Source organism: Brassica oleracea, chromosome C3, assembly GCF_000695525.1.
Source record: "Brassica oleracea var. oleracea cultivar TO1000 chromosome C3, BOL, whole genome shotgun sequence".
Taxonomy (NCBI): Eukaryota; Viridiplantae; Streptophyta; class Magnoliopsida; order Brassicales; family Brassicaceae; genus Brassica; species Brassica oleracea.
This window is the reverse complement of record NC_027750.1, coordinates 12,652,345-12,678,236: the sequence shown is the minus strand read 5'-3', so window position 1 is coordinate 12,678,236 and position 25,892 is coordinate 12,652,345. Positions and strand designations below refer to the sequence as shown.

Below are 25,892 nucleotides of genomic sequence, written 5' to 3'. Positions count from 1 at the left end.
GGAAAATTTGATATCAAAATTTAAGCGAAAAAATTGATTTTACGATTTTAGCGGAAAAACTTAAATTTTAGAAACCCTAGGTTTTGTGACTATTGGACAGTACACGTCCATAAAGCCCAAAACCAACAAAGACCATTTTCTTAATGGTCTTCCACATTTTGTCCAATAAAAACCAATGGAAAAAATGGGTTTGTCCATATTAAGCCCGTTTGTATATGGACATGGTCAACCATTGGACGGCCCGCCCATTTGACACCTCTACATACAGATTACTATGCTCTTCATTTGGTATACACAAGCCGGGTGTGATAGACAAAGGAATTACTTGATCATTTTGATGTTGTTCTTTATCTCTAAAGAGTTCACCTGAAACTTCTCGCCTCACCAGCTCTGTGTAATCAAGATGAACAACTAAGTGCTGATAAAACTAATATAAATTAAGAAACATACAGAAAGGTTGTAGCATTGGACTCTATACTACCGGCAACTCTTCACGGGAAACACCCCCAGCTGCATCTCTATTGTTACTACCCTCGCTCTTTCCTGAGCCCTTATTATCCCCCCGTCATAAATTTCACAACAAGACGTAAGACACCAATGGTGAAATGGAACTTCCTTAGCGGGTAAAATAGAAAAAGTTGAAATGGTGGCATATGGGATTTTTATTTACCTCCAACTGCAAATCGGCAGGATTGTTTCAGCAACCATACACAGGGAAAATTAAAAGACCGAATCAGTCTCGCGTTAGCAAGAGCTTAAAAGAGTATATGAAGCTGACCCAACACCAACTAATGTGATTTTGAACTATATAAACAGTATGGTAAAGAAGTGAGATGTAACTTACCTCCCTGTACCTCGCAAGGTATATAGCTTTAAGGGTTCCAAGTAATCCTCAAATCCTAACGTTCTCATTGCCCACAACAAATCCTCACCATTCACAGTTTTCCTTTTCTCTTTCTGACACTTATCACTGGCCCTGGTTTGCAGAAAAAAAAGTGGATCAGAGATATTAAAAAAAACATATAAACATTTGATTTCTCGTTACAGTCTCAGAGATGGGAGAAAGGAGCTAAAGCCAAGCATATCTGGAAGGAACACATAAATTTAATTATTTTCACAGATTGTATAACTTAAGTGCACAACATTTCGTGATCAAAACCACACTTATGTATTAAAAGGAACAAAAAGGTGAAACAACAAAACAGATTCATCTTGGAAGAAGACCAAGAAGAGCTACTACTTCCATATCTGCCTAAGATGACTGAAAGCAAGAATAGGTTCGAAAATTCAGATAAAGTCAAAAACTTTCTAAGCTAAAATCAATCTGAGAATCTAAATTTCAAATGAAAAAAAAAAAAACAGAACTCTGCGTGTTTCCAGAGAGAGATTGAAGAGAAGCAAATAACATACTCGCTGATGAACTCAGAGACGCATTCTTGGACAGTGTCTTTAGCATTTTCCCGATCTTTCCGTTGGGAAGCAAAGCCCTCTTCATGATCCTGCTTATATTAGCTATTGGTAGGTACCGGTCCTGCTCCCTAACCGAACCGTCGCATTCTCCGCCATCTCCGCCGCCATTTACTTGGTTAGGGCTTTAGAGAAGTCGCACAGAGGTTTGGGCGGATGATGTTAAGGCAATACTGTTTTACAATGAATGATTCGGTTCTGGTTTTACTTTTATCACAAACATTCACTTGAGTTTATGTTTACACCAATGACACAGCAGGATTATTATTAAACTGTTAATAACAAAAAGATAATAAAAAAATTCCTAATTCGAGCACGTTGGATTTTTTTTTTATATCGGACATGGGTTTTTTTTTTTCTGTTGACTCAAGTTTTATAAGCCTCATGGGCTAAAAATTACAAAGGCTAAGTTACAAATATTGATCTTGGTCCAACTACACAACCGATATCTTATCAAAAGATATTACAATTCAGAACATAAACGTTGTCACTCATGTAGATTAGGCTTGCTACGTGGCATTCATCTGAGTAAAGTGAGGACACCAAGCTTCTTCTCACCTCCGGCGATGCTTCTTCCAATAATCCACGACAAGCTAGATTCCGCCGTAAGCTTGATTGCTTAAACCAGAGAGGCCTTTTATCCACCGTAATTTACGCCGGAGAAAGCTAAAGTTCGATCGAGAGAAGACCCTTTACCGGACCGTCAAAGTAACGGCGACTCTTCTGAATCCATCTCATAATCGACTTCAGAATCTATCAAACTCAATCCTTTTCTCAAGAAGAGATGCTTCACCTTTGCCAATTAAGGCTAATCTTTCTTGTGACGAAGGTGTCTGCTTAGAAATCAACGGGATTAGAATTGGCACGAAGTGGAAAGTAAAGATAAAACCGATCAAAAGATGATCGGGATTTTATTAAATTTCAAACCAAACAGGAAAATAAAATCGAAGAATATGAAGAAGAACAGATCCTAATTTGGTTTGAAAAGCAAAACAAAATCGCCTACGCAAAATTTTATATCCGTTATTTGGAAAAGACCATCGATCCTAAGATCGAAACTATATTACAGCAAAAAAACAAATCGATTTTTCCTCCCTTCTAAATGATTTAGTTTTGTGAAGAAGGGAGGAGTTTTAGAGAGAATTCTCTCTATCTATCTCTAGAGAGAGGAGAGAGAACCTCTATCAAGAGTATCAGACATGGTTAGAATATCCTAACGTAATTTTATAATTCAAATTTTCAGTATTTAGATTTAGAAGTTTATCATCCCTTTATATCAGTTTAAGTAGTGTTTAAAAATTTTGCATAAAAATTAAAAAAATGCAATTTTTTATTCAAATTTGTTTTGATTAAATAAAATAACATTAAATAAAACTAATTCAACTAATAAGGAAAAAAATACAGTATTTTATAATTGGTCACAAATTTCTAATGACATTAAATTTTATCTAAAATTATGAGACCATTACATATTGTCAAACAAAATAAAAATCCTTAAACACCACTTAAAATGATATGTAGAGAGTATTAGACTATCTACAATGGAACATATTAGTTCATACCGCTCTCCTCCTCTCGTTTGGAATTTCAGTCAGTCTAGCTCTCTAAAATTAGGTGATGTGTGGGTCGTCGGTGGTCCTCTCCAAGTTTTCTATCATCTCTCAGGGTGGCGCGTGACTGATGGTGTGTACGGCGTCTTGTTGGGGTGCCGGCTTGGAGCTTTGTGCTCCAATCAATTAGTTTTAGCCTTGTTTTCCACCGGTGGTCTTTGGTAGGTTGCTAGGAAACTTCGTAGATTGTGCTTAGGGTTCTCTTCGCGCTGCTCTGGTGGCAGCGTGGCAGTCATTGCTCTTCTCTGTTCTCCAGCTGGTTTGTGCAGGTACTTTTGCTCACTTGAAATTGTAGTAGGTAATTTGGATTTGTTCAGGATGACAATTAGGTCTCAGTTTACGAATTCACCGATAGTGCCACTCTGGAGGTTGTGTAACCTTCTGGTTCGATTGTTCTATACAGACTTTCAGTCAAACATGTGTATATGGTCCCGGTTGACGGATTTGAAGGTGGCAATCTTCGAGTATGTCTCCCGTACGACGGCATCGCCTGTTGATGTTACTACCTCGTGCCGCCGGTGGTGGTGAGCGCCGGGTTGGTTAGTAGGTATGTGCTTGTGATTCTCTGGACAAGCTTTGCTTGGTGGGTCATTAGGGAGCTGTAGGCACCGTGCAATCAAGGTTTGAGAGCGATTTTTCTCGGGTTCTTGGCAACAGTCGACCTTTCCTCGTATGCCCCGGTTCTTTAGTTTGAGCTCGCCTCGTTATCCTTCAGTACTTTGGATGCTCCTGCTCCCCTCTTTCGAGCTTTAGGTCTTGTATTATAGCTTGTGTTTAGTTTCGTTATTGTACCTTTGCTGGTAATTTTCCAATGTAATATCTATCAAAAACAGAACATTTGGTAATATAATCTTTACATTTTACCAAAAAAAAAACTTTGGATAGCGAATATCATTCAAACCGGTCCAGATATCTAATCCCTTTTAATTTAATATATGTTCGGATATTTTTATAGACTAAAACAAATTGGGTCTATATATTTTAGTTCTGCAGATCAATTGGTGACAACTTGTCATGTGAGAATATTGTTAAATGATGAGGTCTTTGGTTCTAGGAATGCCAAGCGCACCAATAACTTATATGGGAAAATTTTCTGATATCTAAATAAGCTTCTTCTTATTCAGTGTAAAATATGTATTATCTTCGTATGAAGCCAGTTACTTTAATCTTTATTGATGGTATTAAACTAGAAAATAACAGATACAAATTAAAGGTGCAGATTACGAAACAGTAGAAGTTGGGGAGATAAAAGAAAAATTGTTTCCATTGAGATGGTTCTTTAAGGATGCAACTATGAATGAGTACACTACAAAATTACTTTTGATGATTTTTGTTTTCAGTTTATGTAATATATATTATCTAACTTTTCACTTGTTTTCTTTATAAAACAAATTATATTACATACGAAAAACACACACTTCGACATGGGCAATACTGCAAACACAAACACACAAGTTAAATTGAAACACAACATGTTTTGTTCGTGCATTTTAACATCTTTATGATCTTGTACCTGATCATCATCCTTTAGAGTTTTTTTCTAATTAATCTGGGAGTATGGGACACAGATCAAGCTTCAAGGAGAGTTGCAACCTCCAGATAGGCCCTCTCATCCTTGAGGGTTTTGTAACTGTAAAACCAAGAGCAGACAAGGAAATAACCAAGGTTCAAGACTACTCCTATGACTAAAACCCAGTAAACATTATCAACTCTTCCATGGTTAATGTCATTTGGTAACCACTCGGTCGTCCTCTGGATCAGATCGATGAGAGCTGTGCTAAGATAAAACGAGATTCCAATCGCCAATGAGGTCAATGAAATTGCGGTGTTCCTCAAAGAATCGGGGAATGCTCCATAGAAAAATTCAGCATTGGCCGGTAACTGGAAGGCGTCGCCTATTCCTATTATCACGAGAGGAAGAAATAACCATAACACTGACATGAGATCCTCACTGTCAACTGTTTTTAGCCTTTTTGCTTCCACAACCGCCGATATCGCCAGGTTTAGGATGATGAAAACCTGGCCTATACCCATTTTTTGAAGTGGTGTAAGCGGCTTGTTGGTTAGCTGCTGGTACATGGGATAGATAAACCAGTTGTTAATTATGATGAAGATGCATAAGGAGATGACTGCTATGACTTGGACAGACCCGGCTGGGACTTTAAAGTGAGGGCCGAGCGCACGGTCCGTGACTAGAGCTTGGAGTACCATCAAGCTTGTTTGTATCACACTGGGAATACTAACTAATATAATGGCTAACCACAAAGGAAGAATTCGAAGAACGGATTTGAAATCTTCTACTTCCTGAACAGAGAATTGTCTCCACATATTATTAATTGTGTCACCACTCTCCCCTTCGGTCTTCAACGCTGCACGGTTCAAGAACCTGCACATGTACACTCTTTCAGTTTCTGGTTTAAAATTCATGAATCAGTCAATATCCTTTTGTTTCCACCCGAAGCTTTTAGAGGGCATTACAGCAGAATTCTTGTCCTTTTCTCCGAGCCCACCGTGATAATAGACTTCTTCTTTGGAAGAGATCACAGCTTTTCTTTTCACTATAGCAGAGACTAAAACGCGGATTAGACTTGTGAAGGGACTTCCCGCTGGTTTGTCATGCTTGTAAAGCCACTTCCCGGAGATGAAAATGATGAAACTGATCAAATTAGCAGCAGCGCAGAGACCAAACCCGAGCTTCCAGCCAGCATTATCCTGAGTATATATAATTGCTGTCGCGCTAATAATTGTGCCTGTACTTGCCGTGAGGAAGTACCAGTTGAAAAAACTTCCTTGATCTTTAGGTGTCTCATATTGGTTTGCGCCAACGGATAACAAAGTCGTTCGCGTTCCAGCTGTTCCAGTAGCCACTAGAGTTAAGGCTGCATACAGGATCCCAAGCTGGAATTTTGACGGTGATTGGCATAGGACTGAGCCCGTTTCACACGGTCTAGGTCTCAAGTAGTCCAACGATGCAATAATAGTCAAAAGAAAGATGCCCTGAAAAAAAAAAAAACGTTTTGAAAATACTGACGTATTATAGGGGCAATTCTCTTAAATAGACAGTTTTTAAGTTTTTGTCACAAAAATAGACCACAAGGAGGAAAATGACCAAAATGTTTCATTTAATATGTAAAAGGACCATAATACCGCATATATATATATAAAAAGATAAAAAAATAATATAATTTTAGATTATATGTTTTCAAATTCGAACTTTTTAAAAAAAAAATTTTTTTTTTTTCAAATTTTCTTTTTGTAATTCGAAAATACTTTTTTAAACTATTTTTAAAAGTTTTATTTTCAAATTTTTAATATTTATTTTTATTTTATAAAATTTTTAAATATCAATCTCAAATCTTCACCCCTTAACTCTAAACCCTAAGGTTTGGATTAGTTAACCCTAAGGGTATAAGTGTGTATTTACCTCTTTAATGAAACATTTTGGTCATTTTGTTATTTAGAGTCTATATTTGTGACATAAATTTTTTTAGTGCTATCCTACAATATTTCCGTTATTATATTATAATATAGTAGATAATTAATGAGTTTTGAATTTACGAGTAGAGAAATGAGAGCAGAAGCCGAGATGACGGGAATGTTTCCAAAGAAAGAATCGGCTAGAATGGCTGCAATAACAGGGAACATGGCAAGACATCCATTGAAAATAGCAGCAGCGATGCTCTTGATGTTGAATTCCTCAATCAAGAAGACAATTAAGTTCAATATCGATCCAAAAAAAGCTATGGACAGTCCTAATATTGTACCTGCACCACAAAGAACCACACAATAATTACCATTTATCTGTGTTTCTTGAGCCAAAAACATAAACCAAAAAAAAAAACACAAACCGATCATGAATGGAAGAGTGATCCAGCCACCGCGCTTGCTGCCTTGATCGCCAGAGGCTTGCCCTTCTGCGTCACCAGATACTAAATCAGCCATGGCAGAAAACAAGATGAGGCAGGAGCTATTTTTGACTTGTGTTTATGTGTGATATTCAGATAGAAACCTTAAAGATATATATAAGCGCAAATGCCGAAATATTTCTCTTTTGTGCAATGATTTGGTAGCTATCCTGTTTTGTCTAATCATATAATAACTAAACAAATTTTGACATTTCAACTACTGTTATCGTTTTCTAATATCACGTTTGGTGAACATAATAAACAACTAAAAGGATTTTGCCATGATATAATCTTTGTCAATTATGATAATTACAAAAAGTATCCTGAGACTGTTTTGATCAAGATTTGTGCTAAATGTTGCTATGGTTATGTAATGATCATCAAAGCTGAAGCATCCTCTATCTGTAAAATCAAAGAGTAAACATTTTCTAGAATTAAATTACCTTAAAGATCTCATCTACTCACCATGAGTTTGATGAGTTACAGAACAATTTATATATTATTGAAATGATTTGGTAATGATTTACTTTGTCCAAAAAAACCTAACCACATCTATCCTCTGTTGTCTTATTATAAATCATGTAGCTAGGTGAATGTAATAGAAAATTTCAAATTATGTGACCAAATGTTTTACTATTGTATCCGAAGAAACATATAGTAAACGAGATCTTTATATAATCTTTTATCTGTTGTCTCGTTACAAATCAAGTAGGTGAATGTAATAGAAAATTGGAAATTATGTGACCAAATGTTTAACAATTGTATCCAAAGAAACATATACTGTATTAAACAAGAACTTTATATAATATTTATGTCACTTATCCAAGAGCATCTCCAATATAAACTCCATTTTCCACTAAAATGGAATAACTCCATAATATATTAAGTTTTACTCTAATCCCACTTTATTTAAGAGTAAAAAAGGACTAATGAATAAAAGTGAAAGTATTATTCCATTTTTTTTTTAACACTGAATAATTCCATTTCAAGAAAAAGGCCAAAGAAAAGCCAAAGAAACAACATCCAGCAGTGGTGATCATACACCATGCAAACAAATAAAACAGAGAGGTTCAACACAAACTCAATAGGGCAAAAAGAAATCAGGCACGCAGGCCGGCAGAAAATAAAATAACCACTAGAGCTTGAGTATCCCAGGTCACGTGGCTGAAAGGAGTAGGCTGAAAACAATGTTTACGCTTCTTCTGCTATCGCCTGATGAAGCCAAGAAGGTCCATTCCTTGCGATATAAGATTGGTATAGATGATTCGAAGTCACACTTACTGTGATTCTCGAAGCAATGGAGTTTCTTGCTGGAAGAACATAGTCTAGGCTCCATGCCGATATTAGCTGTAACTTTGAGTTGATGATGTTTAAAGTTCGGTAGGATTCAGGAGCACATACCTGACCATCCCAATGATATAAACAGCGTCGTGCATGAGTAAAGGAAGTCTTGAAAATGATGTTATCAAGTCTTAAGGTCTGCATACTTTCTATTGCCCATAAGATAGCATATAGTTCAGCCTCTTCACGCGATTGCACCATAGAATAAGATCGATGACTATGCATTAGGACTTTCCCTCTTGTGTCACGAGTGATCCAGGAGACTCCACAGTTAACTGACCCATTTACCCATGAAACACCAATGTTACATTTAAGCATTCCTGGCGGAGGAGCTTGCCAGACGATGCGTTGATGGTTATACAGGGTCTGGTACTGGATCATGTTCTCTTCTGGAAAGTTAGCATTAAACCAGGATTCAGCCTCTTCCTCGGCCTTGTTAACAATAGAAGATGGAGATAACCGGATTTTTTCAAACATCAAACCATTCCTAGCTTTCCAGATGTGCCATAACAACCATGGAATACTCCGTTTGAGCTTAACAGTGATGTCTCTACTTCTTGTGTAAGCAACCAAGTGATGAAGGTTCAGAAACACAGAGTTTGTAGACAGGCCACGAGGAGGTAATGGGAGGTTTGCAGCACTCCAAACATCTCGAGCTGTTGAGAAAGAGAATAAGGTATGACATATCGTTTCACGACCCATCCCACATGACTTACATGTAGTATCAACCTGTAAACCACGTGATCTCAGTTGATCTGAGACTGCTAATGCTCCAGCTAATGCCCTCCACACAAAGTGTCGAATCTTCGGAGACGTTTGCAATTTCCATATACTTTTCCATAGCATTTTCTCCACAGGCGGAAGGCCGTGGTGGTGCGAGGAGTTTAAGCTGGTAAGGGTCTCCGTTAGTTTGTAGCCAGATTGAGAGGAGTAGGCTCCATGACTAGTGAGACCCCACATGAGCGCAGCAGGCTTGTGCCTTTCCACTATCATATTCAAAATGGTGTTGGCATCTTCTTCTACAAATAAACTTCGAATCTTTGACGCGTCCCACAAGTTGGAGTTTGGAATCAGAAGGTCTGAAACCATAAGAGTCAGATCTACTTGTGCATCCATTCGGTACATTGGAGGTCTAGGAAGTGGCCCCATAATCCAGTTCTCAGTCCAAGCATAAGTCGTAGAGCCATATCCCACTCTTCTCAGTAGGCCTTTTTCCAACAGCTCTCTACCATGTAGGATACTTCGCCAAGCGAAAGAAGGTCTTGAGCCGAGACCACACTCCATAAATTCTCCATTCTTCCAATACTTGCTTTTGAGAACCTTAGCGATAAGAGACTCTGGATTTATTAAGATGCGCCAGGCCTGTTTAGCTAGTAAAGACTGATTGAATCTGCTGATATCATGGAATCTTTGGGCAACTTGAAAACTGACATAGCATAAACAGGGAGCGCAAGAGCAATAGACTTAAGTAAAATTTCTTTTCCTCCTTGCGAGAGAGCTTTTGCATACCATCCATTCAACCTCGCATGAAGCTTTTCACGGATAAAGTTTAAAAGCTCAACCTTTGAACCTTTGAAACATTCAGGTAATCCTAAATAAGTACCATCACCTCCTTGTTTATCTATCTCCAAAATCCGTTTGATCTCGGCTCGGTCTTGCTCTGATACCTTGGCACCAAAGATTACTGAAGATTTCAGCTTGTTTATCACCTGTCCCGATGCTTCACCATAGCGTCTGAGACAATCAATAATGACTAAGCTCTCCTCCTTGGAAGCCTTACACATCAGCAGCGAGTCATCAGCAAACAGTAGGTGATGTACTGCAGGGCCTTGCCGTCCCAGTCTGATGCCATGTAGATCACCTTTCTTCTCAGCCATATTCAGAACATGCACTAAGTATTATTCCATTTATGGAGTAAATCCATTTTTATTTCATTATAGAATAGAAAAAAGAGTAAAGTTGGAGTATTTTTACTCCAAGCACCATTTTAAATGGGGCTGGAGGAGATGTTTTTAAATCAGAAAACATATCCTAAGACTGATTTGATAAAATTTAAAAACATCTCCTAAGACTGATTTGATAAAATTTGAGTACGTTGCAAGAAAAGAAAAAAGAAAATTAGTTTCCAAAAATTGGAGGAAGTAGAATAGCTTTTTATTGACTAAAGAGTGAAAAAATATTTTCCCACAAAGGTCAGAACTTCAGTTTAGCCCGGTCTGATATGTCTCCGCCACATTATAACCTTAACTATTTTAACTCTATAATTTACATATAGACTAGAGGAGTTCTTTTTTTTTTTGAAAAAAGGTTTACAAAATAAAATTATAAAGTCTTATAGTGAGTTTAAACTTGCATGAAACATTTTTCATGATAGAATAGAGCTCATACCTAAGAAAACACTTAAGCTAAAGCTAATGGTATAGGCAAGGGATGGCTTATGCTAATATGCATAGTGATTGTAGATAACTATAATAATCATTTAACCCAAAAAATAGAAGAAAACGTGTTTACAAATATAATTCATGTTTATCCTAATGTCTATCACTTTATCTTTATATTTTACTCACAGAGAAGAAATTAAACCAATGCTAAAATATTCATATTATAGTACATTAGTTTAATTGGTATTCATATTATAATAAATTAACGATCTTTCATTGTTGACAAAGTTTGCACTGAAACATAATAGAAAATAGATTTTGTGATGTTAGCAATTCACTACAAGAAAACATAATCTTAACGAAGGCGGTTTACATGAATGTGTACTTCTTTTTGTTTCAACAAAAATACAAAAACAAATCAACTTGTTATAGTTTTTAGGGGTGTAAACTTCTAACATCAGTTAGAAGAATTTTTTCTTCTTGTGTCTATGTTGATAAAGTGTATCAATGTCTCTAACTTTAGTAGAGTTTATTAACCGCCTTAATACCGTCTTTCAAAATTCTAATAAGTTTTAGCAAGAGTGATGGATAGGACTTCACTCTAAAGATTCCGTAACTGTAATCTAACCTATTGTGTTTATTCTTTATGAGATTATGAAAGTCTTTTGTTGTGAGATAGATTTCTTTACTTGCTTGACAGTTAACACTAAGAATAGATCATTGTAGAGTATACTGACTTATCCATAGAGCTGACCATTTTATCCGATACCCAAATCCGTATCCAAACCTGACCCGAAAAAGCCAAACTAAAATCTGAACCGGAATAGCTGAATACACGAACATGTACTGAATGAGGAGATATTGGATATCCAAATCCGAATAATATTTGAAGATAACCGAATATATGTATACTTAATCTTATATTTGTAGTTTATTTTCTCATTTTATTCAAAAAACTCATTTAGATGATGTCCATGGCTCAAGATCAGCTAATATACATATAATTGCGGACAAAGTGATTTGCTAGTCACTTAAGATGCATGTCAAGTTTTTTATTTCATACATTAACAAAAATTACATCTAAAATTTCAAAACAACAACCAGATTAGTGTCTTTCTGTTTTTAAAATTTTATCTTCTAGCCTATTAATCGTTCAACCTATTAAAAATTTGAAAATCAGTTAAAATAATGATATATTTCTAAATATAAAAAAACTTGAACAATGAAAGATTTGATATTTTTTTCCAAAATTTAAATATCCGAACCACAGATCTAAAATAACCGAGTCCGAACTAAAAATATCATAATCTGATCCGATATGTAAAAATATCCGAATGGGTGGTAGACCATAATACCAAAATCTCCGAAAATCCAAAATACCTGATCCGAACCCGAATCGGAACGGGTATCTAATGCCCATGCCTAATCCATAAACCATAATGGTCATTTCGTCGGTCTCATTTTCAGAGCACAAGCTCATCCCCATAGGATAAAAATTCTGAATCAAGGGCTCGTTTTGGATCATCGGGCCAGGTCCAACGATAGGCCAAATAGTGAATAGACCAGTCACTCCTCTAAACAAGAGAGTGGAGGTGTTAAGATGTGTGATAATGATAACAGTAAACTCTAATCGAAGTAACATATATCAGACTTGTCATAATCATATCCAAAGTAAAAGGATACACAACATTTGATACACTTAGTTTTTTTTTTAATGTTCCATACGATATTGTTTCCAATAATTAAACTGTCCAACAATCATTTAACTACACACCTTCTCACCACTTTTTTTTTGCTCCACCACATTTAGTTTAAGTTGCATCCTGCAAGTTATCAAATTGCAAAAACCAATGAGCATCAAACAATCTTGAACATAGACTCGCATAATAAACTGTAACCAAAAACAGTTGTTACTACTACCTTATCACAAATCCAGCTTGTGGTTTCAAAAGCATTGCAACTGGCTTCCAAAGTAACAACCGAGTTGCTTGCAAAACTGTCGTCCTCTGATATTTGATTTGGAATCATGTCGGTTTGATTCAAGTTTGGCTGTGAAGAACCCATCAGTGTCCTATCGAATGGTATGCTGTATGGTTTTGCCAAAAGCCTAGGGTTCATCCCTGTCACTCTTTTCACAGTGTCCTCTGCCATCTTCACCTACACAAGTTAATAAGTGTTATCAGAGCAAATAATCTCTCTTAAGAAAGAACTGAGGATCATAAACTTGAAAGGCTTGCAGAAGATAAAAGAGCAAAATGTATATGTACCTTTGTTCTCAATGTTTCGATATCAGCTTTTAAGATTCTGTTATCGACAACAGCGGTGCTAAACTTCTGAGTGACCTCACTAAGACGCTTAAGCATAGTTGAATGCTCACCACGTAATTGGCCAACCTATAAAAAAGGTAAAACGTTTGTGTCAATCCTTGGTTTACTTCTTTCATGCATGAGTAACTGTTGCAATGTCAGGACACACCTGTGAATCAAATTCACTCATTTGCTCTTGCTTTCTTCTTCTAGAGCGCCTAGCGGATTCTCGGTTTGAAAGCATCCTGTGAATATTTAGCAAAACTAAACAAGAGATAGAAAGCTTCCTGTGAATAGTAGAAGATAAGTACCTCCTAGCACGCTTAACATCGGTAGGATCAGCATTTACTGTTGTTACAGTCTCTCCATCAGGATCTTCGTCATCAGAATCATCTGAACCACTGTTAGCTTGCCTGGACTGAATATCTCGTTGTCTCTGTGCGTCTAATGAGGGAGCATCACTGACAGATGAAACAGCAGGCGACATTTGTGCCACGGCATAACCTTACAATGTATAAAAGGATCCATTTTTCATGTAAAAGGGAAAAAAATAAAAACAAAAAGAAGGATCTAGCAGAATGAGTGTAGTTATTGGCTGTGAAGAATCTAAAAACTCATACAACATAGCACAATGAAACAAGATGTAAAAATGAAAAAAAAAAAAAAAAAAAACAGTACTGAAGACTACACTAAAGTGCAATATGGACTTTAAATGGTTATATCAGTGAGTCACTATCGCCTAATCAAATAAACAGAGGAAGCCAACAAGGGGAACGAACCTTGAGTTTGAGATCCAACCGGAGAAACTTGATTTTGATTACCAGACGAAGCACTCGAATCTTCCGGGGTCACAGTAGTAGACACCTGGCATAAAACCAAACAACCAAACCGCCGTATCAAAGAAAAACATCTTCTCTTTCTGTACAAAAACGTAAGAGATTGACAAAAGACGAACACGAAGCGCAACGGCAGCGCAGGCGAGTTCAAGCTTGCTCTTGAAAATCGCTTGGTAGTAGTTAGGATCCATCTCCTCAACAGACCACGACGGAGCACCGTTACGACTCGGCTTTGGCATCTCCACGACGTTAGATGAAGCTTCTTCAGTTCGAGAAACGGACGACTCAGATCGAACCTGGGTATACGACCGTCCGATTGCGTTGTCCGTCGCCGAAGATGAGGAGATGGAACTCCCCGCGGGAACGGAGGATATCTCTTCGAGAAGCATCTGGAAGGCCCACTCCGATTGGCTTCTGGTCATACCGTCTCCCGGAGATAGAGGCGGAGACGGCGGTGGTGGCGGCCAGAAAGAATCGGTTGAATCATCCGCGGAGAAACCAGACTTCATCGCTTTCCTCAGATTTTTTTTTTTTTTCAGTCTATCCTATGTGCTTATAAAATCAAAGGGTACACGTGGCGACTTTTTATTGGGTGTAATTTGTAGAAAGAGATAGAGGATACCGTCTGGGTCCTACATAAAGCGTGTGAAGTGTTCCTGTCTGGATGTCATAAGTGGATCCGTGTATGGCGTGGACCTGTCTAAAAAATCAAAGGTTACACGTGGTACTTTGTTATTGGCCACAATTCTGTAGAAACAAAAAAGATGACAGCGTGTGGAACCTACGAAATCCTGTGAAGTGTTACCGTCCGTCAAAAGTCTTACGTGTGGAAATATTATCCGACTCCAACATCCATGATCCAACTAAATCATTCGGATATCCCAAATTTCAATAGGATCCATATATTCCTAATCCTAAGGTAATATCCTATCGATAAAAAAAATCAAATCGTAAAACTATTTTACTCTCTTGTCTATCTTTTCGTTCCAAGGTTAAATATTATCCTAGATATATTAAAAGATAAACATTACAACATTTAAAATAGTCATGTGTCATCACCACAATGATTCTTAGAATTTTTAGAGAAATAGATTGATTCATCAAAATATATAATAATTTTTTTATTAAGCTAACCATAAATTAATGATTAATGTTTTTCATTTTTTTCATAAATAAAAATTACGAAATTGTCTGATATGGCTAAAGTATATATATCACAATTAATGATTTTGAATAATAAAGATATGATAAAAATTAGTGTATCCTCTATCATTTTTTTAATTTTAACTTGTTAAAATAAATTAAAACAACCATATTAACCATATAATATAAATTTAGATTTTTCTGTATATGTTATATTTTGAATTTTTAAAAACGACTAGAAAATACTAAAACTGTTAAAAGTCTCACATTCAAATTTTTGTAAACCATGGTTTAAAATTTTTTGTTATGACAACATACAAATGATTAGAAAATCATATAAGTATAAAAACTCATTTAATACATATATGTATTTATGTAAATATTAATATCGTTTAAATTAACTATATACCATATAAAATACATAAATATTTTAATTTTGAAATTTTCTTTGAACAATTTTTTGATAAAAGCTTTGAACAAATATTGACAACTTAATAGTTAAATTTTAAACTTTAAACTTTGCATTGAATAAAAGCTTTGAACAAATATTGACAATTTTTTGATAAAAGCTTTGTTTTTAAATTATAAATTACAAAAACTATTAAACATCACACAATGAAATTTTTTGTTATCAGTGATTCAAAGATTTTGTTATAACAGATATAAATGATAAAAAAAACAGTATGAGTAGGAAAAAATTATTTAATAAATATCAATATTAAAAATATACTATATATCTATGTTAATATCATTTAAATTTAATTATAGACCATATAAAATAAAAAGTGTTTTTTATGATTAATAAAATTTATTTATGTATTCACATCAATTTGATATTATACGTAACAATTACTGGCTTCTTAATATTAATATATATTTATTATTTCATAAAATGTAAAATGATATATAATAATACTTAAAAAGGCGTGGATGTTAACCTCGTATTCATTAAGGTGAGTAACCGCTCCTTTATTTGATCATGCATGTGCCCTGCCACAAAGAAAACATGGTACACCTCACAGATAAGTAACGTTTATCATATCCTATTATATATTGGACTCAGATTATAGAAAACAAAGCATAGCAAACATCATCGTCAGTACAAAAACAAAAAAAAACGGAAGAAAACGGCATTCAATGGTTTTCTTATATAGGTTTGTCTCACAGTTTAAAAAAAAAAAGGTTCGTCTCTAAACCTTATCGTCTATTGATATAATTACGGCCTTTAGTTGGCTTTTCTTTCATATTTTTATTTCCCTTAACAGCATATTCATTGTTGTAACGTTAAGCTAATTCATGGTTCAAGGCATCTAGACTGTTTTGCATAGTCTATAATAATTAATAAGTTGTATAAAATATGCTTGCATTAGTTCTATATATGGACAATTGTTATATAACGTATGTGATATGCATGCGTTTTGTGTCGTTTCACATAATACATCTTGAGGAATATAAGAATTGGATGTCCCTTTTATTGACAGTTGTTTATATGTACGTTATATGTGCATGGTCAAGACGTGGTGATGTTTCCATAATAAGTTTTTATCGCCAGATCATACCAATATATGAGCTGAAAGGCACGCTCTAATTTTGAAACTTCATCTTGTTCACGATATGTATACTTAGAAGAAAATTACTTGTAAGAACATCATTCCTGGTAAGCATATATCAGGAACCGTGACGGTAACGTCCATCTAAAATATGATAGCGATTCTACTAATTAACGGTCTATCTTACTCAAAACTTGAATACTTGTAATAAATATATCTTTCAAAGATTTACCAAAACGATGCAACTTGTCAAAGCTTATCCATCGGGTTGTAAAAGTCAGAAAAGTAGGATGTTAAACCCGGTTAGTTGTTAATTTGACTGAATTTGCAAGCCCTCACCGAGTACCACCGACATAGACGTATTCAATCTATAAATTGAACCAAATCCCTTAAGATGAGCATAGCAAATACGTACATCAACACTACACATATAACAGAGGAAGAAAAATGTCGTCCGACTGTCCTGGTAATTTTTCTTGTTGTTTAAACTCTTTATAGCTAAAAAACTGTCGACCAATAGAATTATAAACACTCTGAGCTGATGTTCTTTATAAGTTAGATATATATATACCTTCAAAGCATTTAGATCTGTTGTGGTTCAACATATCTATAAGTAAACACTTGAAATATGCATGACTTTCAAAAAAAAAATGTTCCATGGAATTTTCTTATGGAGCATAGGCAAAAGAACCACTCTTTTAGTACATCACAATTTTATACAATAATTTCAGTTGTATGTGGACTATAAAATATTTTAATAAAAACAAGGGCACAAACTTTCATTTGATCTAGGGCACTATGATTTTTTTTTAAATGTCAGACTGGTAAATCGAGTGATGGGCTTACTGATCTCTAACCTACCATATGTAAGTTACAATCAGAACTTATGTTGTTGCTTTGAGTGCATGCAGGGAAGAACTCATGGCCGGAGCTTGTGGGAACAAATGGAGATTATGCGGCTTCGATGATAGAAAGAGAGAACACGAGTGAGTCGATGCAATCGTAATTTTGGATGGAACTCCAGTGACTACAGACTTCAGGTGTAACCGGGTCAGGGTTAGGGTTGATGGGAACCGTATCGTCGTCAGAGTCCCTACCGCCGGCTAGACTTGCATACAGACCACGTACAATATGAATAAAATACATCTTCATACAAATTTGCATGGTTGATAGTTGGTTATGATATAAGTTAGAGAAAAAGACAAAAATAGCAGTAAATCAAGTTTATGTTCTCAAACTAGCACTCAATGTCAAAAGTCACAAAAATAGCACTTAATGTTTTATGAAAAGTCACAAACTTAGGGTTTAGAGTTAAAGGGTGGGGTTTAGGATTTAGGGTTTAGGGTTTACGGTTTAGAGTTTAGGGTTTAGGGTTTAGAGTTGAGAAATGAGGTTTTGGGGATAAGATTTTCAAATTTTGAAAAATAAAAAAATTAAAATTTTCAAATGATAAACTTAGAAATGTGCTATTTTGGTCATTTTAGTTTTTGAGTGCTATTTTTGTGATATAAACTTAGAAAGGTGCTATTTTGGAGATTTGCCCTATAAGTTATATATCTTTTGCGTGAATAATTTTGGTTTTAGTTACCCGAACAGTTGTTTGTATAACGCAATGTTTACCGGACGAGTTAATTCTGGTGGTAAAAAGGTTCCGGCTGCGACTACCGCGGCCCAGACACCTCCTACTTAAGATATGGGATCATCAATGATGTTCAGAGTTAATTTAGCTAGTGATCATGATTTGTCTCCTTCTTTCCACATTTTCCTCTCAGTGTTTTTTTTTTTTCGAAATTTATTTGGTAGTTATGGGCAGAAAGCTTCGGATGATTAAAAAAATGAGCATGCCCGAGAAATGCTATAAGTTATAAGGGGAAGTCACAATGTGTTTACTCTGACTGTTCCATTTTCCGACCATTCTTCTAGTTTTTATACATCGGAAGAAGCCAGTTAGACCCATGTTTCATCTTTCCATAACACCGCCAATAAAGCACAAACAATGCAATAGTTAATGCAGACTATAGGAATTGCCCATCTATTCACCAAATATACACACGAATTAGATAAAGCAGAAAGGTTGCAAGAAAGTTTGACTTCTTGTTACCTGTCCAAGTCGAGAACGGGACTATACACGACATTTTGCCATGTTTGTGTATGTCTCCAAGAACGGGACTATACACGACATGGTGATAAGGTGATACAAGAGTCACTTTATCCAGAACATCTTTGTGTATGTCTCCAAGAATATGAAAAATATTTATGCCGCCATTTTTTATCAATGAATTTTATAATGCACCGACTGCGTCCCGCAATCACCATTAAACTATGTAAATTGGTTCTTTTTATTCAACATCCTATTTTTACTTTTTATTCTCCTACATCAACGTTTTTCTACATCTATCTTTTTTTATTCCACCTAATAATTTACTATATATATATATTTATATTTATCCAAAATATCTAAAGTAATCCGAAACATCTTAAATTTTTATCTAAATTATCCTAATTATTTGATATTTTATCTTAAATAATCGATATATTACTTGAACTACCCGAACCGGAACCAAATGAAAACCTATTTTTTCCGGGCAAACCGAATCTGAAACTATCCGAAGCAAACATAACCCGAAATTATCCAAAGCGAAAATAAATCAGGTAATAAATGGATTCTTTAACCCCCTACCCAAAAACCGAAATACCCGTACTGGACCGATATCCTCAATGCCCAGGTGTAATTGCAAGTGCTACTTTGAATCTTCTTACCAATCCTATTGTAGCTATGCTACAGAAGCCATATCACTTATAGATAAAACAGATCCAACCATATATATCATATATAAAGTTAAAAAAACGTTACAAAGGTTATTCTATGTGAATGGTACAGAGTAATACAGGCATCATTCAAACCAACTTAGATCAATTAAATCATCCTCTCGAATATTTCTTCACTTGATATTTTTCAGCGTCCAAAAATTGGTAGTAACGGGCAGAAAGCTTCGGATGATTAAAAACAACGAGCATGCCCGAGAAGATGCTACAAGTCGTAAGGGCGAAGGAGCAATGTGTTTTACTCTGACCGTTCCCTGTTCCGACCATTCTTCTGGTTGTTGTACATCGGAAGAAGCCAACTAGACCCATGTTTCCTCTTCCCATAACACCGCCAATAAAGCACACACAATGCAATTATGCAGACTAGAGGAATCGCCCATCTATTCACCAAATATACAAACGTATTAGATAAAGCAGAGAAGTTGCGAGAAGTTCAATTTCTTGTTACCTGTCCAAGTCGAGAACGGGACTATACACCACAGTTTCCCATGTCCCAACAATGAAATGCCAGACTGGGTTGTAATAAAGAGACTCTGCTGTCCAGAACATCCTTGTGTATGTCTCCAGGAATATGAAAAGTATCCATGCCGCCATTTCTAATAAAATGAATTTTATAATGAACCGTCCCACAATCACCATTACAAGTGAGAACGCAACCAGCCAGTTGAACAGTCTGTTATTGTATTCTTTGATGAACAAAGACCGTGCCTTTCCCATCATCTGCACACAAACATCATAAACTGTTTAATGTTAATACTTCAAGTACAACGTAGAGAGACGTGTGTACATTACCTTAGTTAACCTCTGCTCATAGTTTTGTTTCGAAGGACCAACACATTGGTGTTCAAAACTTTGGTTGCAGTACACGAAACCTGCGTTGAACTTAGCCATGGAAGGGAGCCGGAGAGATTGTAAGTGGTCCATGTCATCTTCACACTTTGTATATAGCGCCTCACAGAGCTTTGACGATTGGTACTCATTTGCAAGAACAAAATTCTTGAATACCTGTATAATAAATAATATTTCCACGTCACAATCATCCACTAAGCCTAGCTAGTCTTTGAAAAGTCACTTGATAGAAATTCAGATTAACATATACGGATTCGTACCTCCTTCATTTGTTCATCCAACTGATCCACAGATTTCTTCGCATGCTGTCTTCCAAAATGTTGAGCATCAAATGCTTTTAAAGCTTCATCATGTGCAGTTTCATGGGCACCTTGGAGATGTTCTTCAGACATAGGTAGCCGCAATTTTACCATCCTCTCGTGGTACTGTTTCACACATCTCTCAACGATATCTTTATTGAAAACCTCAACTAGTGACCCTGTTGATGGGATTTCTCCTTTATTTAGCGCATCCAATATCTGTAGATTAGAGCAATCACAGGTTCAGAATCGCAACATATCAATAGTAAGCATAGAAGGCATATCAGCCATATGACTTCCACTCAGCTTCCAAGCATAAAGGATAGACATTCACCTGTTCAAGGAAAGAAATAAATTCCTTTCCATTTAGTGCTTTCCCCTGCACTATCTTTGGGCGGAGAATACTAGCAACGAGCTTTTTCAATTGATCACGCCTTGCAACATAGGTAGAGTCCAGGTCCTCGTCCTTCAGATCACATAGCTTTGTCCTCATGAGATGGGGCTAAATAACATAGAAAAAAACAAGGAGCAAAGTTATGATCAAATAAACATCTATCTACACATTATAGCTCGAAAAAATAGAGTGTCAGATCAGACCATCTTTACATAATATTCCACATGAAAAAGAAAAATTCAAGAGAGTTTCATCTGAAACAACTTGTGGAAAATCATACTACTTAAAGGCTTCAACAAGCACTGGAAAGAGTAATTTATGAGCATGATTTAAATATTTTTGAGAAAACACCAAATATTTTCATACACAAAAACAGCCATTTTAGCAAATATGCAACCATATACAGTTTCCTAACCTGTGGTAAGCTAAAGGCTGTGCTGTTATCACCCATAATAGCCAAGGAGTCCCGGATCCGGTTAACCTGAAAAAGGTGGAAAACAAGAAAACGTTCTGACTTAAGAGCTAGTAATGATAATTACTGGTACGATGCAGAATAAAAAAAAGAAAAAAGAAAATACCTGATCAATATTTTTGTTACCTGAAAACATAATAAACCAAAACAATCAATTAGCAAGGGATGCTGCCTGAGAGTTTAAAAAATGGAAAAGGAACTCTGACCATCTTCATTAGGGACGTGTCTGAGTGCTTCATCCACCATTTCCTTTACAGATTTCCCTTCTGCATGAAGTTGGAATAGTGTTTGTTAATCATGACCCAGAGAAAACGGGAACATTGAAATGGATAACATAAACATAAAATTAAAGCACTAATATGAATGTTATTGTCAAAGGCACCATGAACTTACGCAGAAAATCACGCTGGATAAGCCAAAGGAGCTTTGAAGGTTCGAAAGCAACATCTTGTCCCTACAGGATATGCAGATAATGAGAAAGAAAAAGAGTTTTGAAGATTTCCATTGATCAAGAATAAAAGAAGCAGCGTTAGGAAAGTACCTTTACTCTGCCAATCGAGTCGAATGAGCCAATGAAAAACAGAAGCTAGTCAGTATTCATAAAGGCATGTTATTAACAAAAGAGAAGTGCTGAGTGATATTTTGAGCAAACCTTCCATAAAATTCTTCTGCTAACTCAACAGCAAAGGAGAGCCGAGAAATATCAGCTTCGCGTATCTGATGAAAAACTCATATCAGAATATAGAAACGTAGATCAAGTTCTTTCAAACACTACACTAGTTACTCTTATCTATTAATTTGTATCTATGAACGTGACCTCGGAAGATTACATTAAGTTTGTCAATACCCTAAATCCTTATATAAGATGAACTACCTAGGCCTTTCAAACATTTTGGCCTTTAGTATTACTAGTGGCATGGTGATTGACATATAGATCATTAGATATCAGGTTTTACACTCTTGGGTTATAAGTATAATGTTTTTAGAACCATAAGCAGTCTGAACAAAGACCGAGGCAGGACAACTTACAGTTTCAGGCAGATTATAGATAAGCACAGAACTCATCACTGTTGCCAGAGCAAATATTCTGAAAACAAAATGAGCAAAAAACAGTTGATTAAACATCCAAAGCATCATCAAATACATGTCTAGATGTTCAAAAAGTAAGCTGTATGTGTACCGATCGTCATAAACATTAGACTTGCCAACACTTTCGAATCCTTCAGTGTCGAGGTAAATAATGGAAGTTTTTACTCCGTCAATCTCAAGCTCTAGTGGCGTTCCCCATACCCAAATCCCTGTTCACAACAGTTAAAGTGGATTCAAAAGAAGAATATATTTGAAACTGAAGGATGATATTGTCCTCGGGACATTGGTGGTGGTGACATACCTTTTGTTTTGGTATCACGCATGTGCCCAACACCAAAACCTGATGAATTTTGAAAATATTTGTAAGTTAAAAATATGCAAAATGAAGGTTCAGCATCAAAAGTTCTATACACCATGTCCTGATATAGATAAGAAGCACACCTTCATAACAGGAAAGGGAAAGAAGCTGATTGAGTAGAAAAGACTTTCCAGACCGATACGGGCCAATCACCTAATGTTTCAAAAACATATGAAATAACAAGCAAAATGTGAGGGATAAGACAGAAAAACAAAGGAACAAACTTGTTGGTCTCTGAGTCAAAACAGGACTCTTCACATACCGCAACAGCAGCAATGGGAGTAGTGATTCTGCTAATAGCTTCCAAACCTTCTCTGCTAAGACGAAGCTTCGTATGATTCGGATCAGGTTCCACAATAGGAAACCTGCATAAGCAACAAGAAGATTTCCAAAAAATATTTCCTCAATCAAAAGCTACAGTTTTGATGACAATGAATTGCTACTAGTCTACCCAGTTTTCTACCAACAATGTGACTATAATAGAACCTAATAACACTTCAGCAACTACTAGCAATAGACAAAACAGGAAAATAAAATTAATGCATTATCAAATACACAAAAAAAAAAACATTTGTTTCCATCAGATTGCAATGAAACAAAACCTATCTGTCTAAAGAATGAGATCCAAAGATTACATCATTCCGACCAAAGAACAATGCATGCGGTCGGATAATTCAGAATCGAACAAAAACTAAAACTTTTAACCCCAAATTCTCATATACAAATCTGATGAGCACGAGAAACAAGAGGAGATCAGACTTACGCTTGGTGAAAATTCTCGATCGAGAGAGACGTTTGCAGCAAGAGGCAGAGTGACAACAAGAAAGCAAAGGTTCGGTGAGAAATCTCCATGATTTTTTGACCCCCAAGAGACAACGCGATTCGTTATCTATGCAATTGCTGTTTCGAGTCAATACGTGGAGATTGTGACAAGCACAGGCTCGTGGAAGGAGAAGAAAGGGATCTTGGAGGAGGAAACTTGGGGAGATGGGTGTACGTTACGAATCGTGCACTCGCATAGACCGGAGGAAAGCACGAGATCTTGGTTTAGATGATTGAGGAACACTGGATTGCAGGATTCGTCGCAAAGAGGGAACCGACGAATCCCAAAAATAAAATAGAAACCATACCGCTGACTTGGCCTTTAAGGGCAAAATCGTAATTTCGGTAACTGCTTACGTAGCATCATCCTAATCGCTATTGCAAAAGTCAGCTTATTAGTACTAACTAATTACTGATGATGTTTATTAATATATATAAATCACTTGATGATGTTTATTTAGTTTCTTAAAAGAGTGTTAATTTGCTTCAAACATATCGTTTATTAAAAAGTACTCCTCTCACTTTGGTTTGTGCACACAGATTAACAAAATAATTAATTTTATATATTTCCTATATAAAACCACAATTAACTATACACCTAACTATATTTCTATCAATAGAAAAATAAATTGTTAAATAAAATTAATAAATTTTGCATTGAAAGTCGGAAACGACATATATTTTGTAAGGAAAAAATTTCTCTACATCGACACTTAATATGAAACGGATGGAGTATTATTTATTCTATTTGTTTCACAAAGTTATCTAGAGAAAAAATTTGTTTCAAAAGAAATCTATTTTTTTGCATTTTCAATGCATGTTTTATTAACTAATTGCAAACTTCAAAAAAACTTAACTATACTTATTGTATTTGTATTGGCTTAAAATTACGGGAAAAAATAGGGGTTCTTTCAAAAATAACTCAAAATTTCAAGTCAAACACAAAAATAACCTATGCTTTTTTTGAAACTTTGTTTTGTCCTATTCACCCTAGAAGTTCTAGTTATTCACGAAAATGCCTTTATTTTTTTTCGAAAATAATGTTTTTCCCTTACCATCTTCATCTTCACCAAATATTTACAACTTTGTCATTGACATCAATACCTCAACCACCATGAACTACCAAATTGAGAGTGTTAATGCCCTAAAGTTTCAATTTTTCTCGTCCTTTCTCAATTTCTATCCACACAAACCACATATCTTACACTTTCTCTCAAAATTCATAAAAAAAACAGAAGATTTTGATTACAAATTATGTAAGGTTCATAAGTTCATAATTCTTGGTGATTAACGAGTAGGTAGCTGTTGTGGTGAAGTTCTGGGTGATTGGAGAAACCACGCAAGTTATCTCACGAGTTCAAGGTATAAAATCGTGAACTACATTTTATTTTTCAGATCTGTTCGACGAAGAAGACTTCTTTATAAGTCTTCTTCATCGAGAAGACTTTAGAAGTCTTCTGGTCGATGCATATGTTAGTTTTGCAATTGATCTTTTTGTGTGTTTTTAATAGAAGACTTCCCTAAAAGCCTTCTAACTTTCCTTTGTAAACAAAAAATTTTGAAATTCCCAGAGAAGACTAGTCTTCTCGAATAAACATGTTACTTTTAAATTTGAACGAAATTGGTCAGAAATTTGACTTTTTGTAGAAGTCTTCCTGAAGAAAACTTCTACAGAAGTCTTCTAAAAGTCTTCCCTAAGTCTTCTCAATGCCGAAAGATGTCTGTGTGGATTACTTTTGCAATTGGAAAATAATAGTATAAAAAACTTATAGAGAAGTCATCCGACGGAAGACTTGACTTCTAAAGAAGTCTTCTCTCGAAAAGTCAAATACAATCAATTGCAAAAGTAACTTAGTAGACTTCTTGCGACATTGAGAAGACTTCCGGAAGACTTAGAGAAGACTTCTTTTGAAGTATTCTCCAGGTAGACTTCCCTATAAGTCTTCTACAAAAAGTAAAAATTCTGACTAACTTCGGTCAAATTCAAAAGTAACGTGTTTATCCGGGAATTTTGAAAAAAAAATCAATTTCAAAAGTAAGCCAATATTTACAAAGGAAGACTTCCGAAGATTTCTTCTGTAAAGAAGACTTCTTGCAAAAGTGACCTAAATAGAAGACTTCTTTTGAAGTCTACACAGAGTAGACTTCTTTTGAAGTCTTCCGTGATTGACTTCAAAGAAAGTCTTCTACGTAAATCTTTATTAAACTTCAAATTTATCCAAAATTAAAATGAATTTTTAATAT

General features: G+C 35.6%; 6 protein-coding genes across 8 annotated transcripts in view; 1 reads left to right on the top strand and 5 right to left on the bottom strand.

The window, feature by feature from the left end:
* Positions 1-1,657, bottom strand: part of LOC106334460 — a 6,376-nt gene extending 4,719 nt beyond the window's left edge. The window contains exons 1-5 of the mRNA XM_013772745.1: positions 1,411-1,657; positions 845-976; positions 671-676; positions 482-550; positions 326-390 (exon numbers count right to left, since the gene is read on the bottom strand). The gene's annotated coding sequence lies outside the window, so the exon portion shown is untranslated. The remainder of the gene's footprint in view (positions 1-325; positions 391-481; positions 551-670; positions 677-844; positions 977-1,410) is intronic.
* A 2,989-nt stretch (positions 1,658-4,646) lies between these two features.
* On the bottom strand, positions 4,647-7,025 carry LOC106329909 (protein NRT1/ PTR FAMILY 2.3-like). The gene is made up of 4 exons (XM_013768514.1): positions 6,926-7,025; positions 6,636-6,841; positions 5,533-6,074; positions 4,647-5,463 (listed from the first exon to the last, which is right to left on the bottom strand). The coding sequence occupies exons 1-4, from the start codon at positions 7,017-7,019 to the stop codon at positions 4,647-4,649; spliced, it is 1,659 nt and encodes a 552-aa protein (XP_013623968.1). The 5' UTR covers positions 7,020-7,025.
* Positions 7,026-8,173: 1,148 nt separating this feature from the next.
* Positions 8,174-10,200, bottom strand: LOC106329908. Its single transcript, XM_013768513.1, has 2 exons — positions 9,833-10,200; positions 8,174-9,749 (listed from the first exon to the last, which is right to left on the bottom strand). Exons 1-2 carry the CDS (start codon positions 10,198-10,200, stop codon positions 8,174-8,176), a joined length of 1,944 nt encoding a protein of 647 aa, XP_013623967.1.
* Positions 10,201-12,337: 2,137 nt separating this feature from the next.
* LOC106328107 (basic leucine zipper 25-like) lies at positions 12,338-14,394 on the bottom strand. 3 transcript variants are annotated; one of them, XM_013766478.1, is made up of 8 exons: positions 14,100-14,394; positions 13,966-14,030; positions 13,790-13,874; positions 13,322-13,514; positions 13,180-13,255; positions 12,972-13,097; positions 12,625-12,861; positions 12,341-12,527 (listed from the first exon to the last, which is right to left on the bottom strand). In XM_013766478.1, exons 1-8 carry the CDS (start codon positions 14,353-14,355, stop codon positions 12,516-12,518), a joined length of 1,050 nt encoding a protein of 349 aa, XP_013621932.1. In that variant the 5' UTR covers positions 14,356-14,394; the 3' UTR covers positions 12,341-12,515. The 3 variants fall into 3 exon arrangements, with proteins under 3 accessions (XP_013621930.1, XP_013621932.1, XP_013621929.1); XM_013766476.1 differs by having other exon boundaries at positions 12,338-12,527; positions 13,180-13,228; positions 13,966-14,394; XM_013766475.1 differs by having other exon boundaries at positions 13,966-14,394.
* A 2,592-nt stretch (positions 14,395-16,986) lies between these two features.
* On the top strand, positions 16,987-17,663 carry LOC106333822 (protease inhibitor HPI-like). Its single transcript, XM_013772223.1, is given in 3 exon segments — positions 16,987-17,005; positions 17,451-17,527; positions 17,530-17,663. Coding segments are annotated over 3 exon segments (213 nt in total). The 3' UTR covers positions 17,647-17,663.
* Positions 17,664-19,349: 1,686 nt separating this feature from the next.
* On the bottom strand, positions 19,350-23,921 carry LOC106328071 (guanylate-binding protein 4-like). The gene is made up of 17 exons (XM_013766429.1): positions 23,590-23,921; positions 23,089-23,191; positions 22,910-22,979; positions 22,770-22,808; positions 22,560-22,677; positions 22,409-22,466; positions 22,032-22,096; positions 21,921-21,927; positions 21,773-21,833; positions 21,586-21,645; positions 21,486-21,505; positions 21,323-21,388; positions 20,848-21,015; positions 20,475-20,732; positions 20,158-20,370; positions 19,814-20,085; positions 19,350-19,745 (listed from the first exon to the last, which is right to left on the bottom strand). The coding sequence occupies exons 1-17, from the start codon at positions 23,676-23,678 to the stop codon at positions 19,604-19,606; spliced, it is 1,809 nt and encodes a 602-aa protein (XP_013621883.1). The 5' UTR covers positions 23,679-23,921; the 3' UTR covers positions 19,350-19,603.
* Between the last annotated feature and the right edge of the window lie 1,971 nt (positions 23,922-25,892).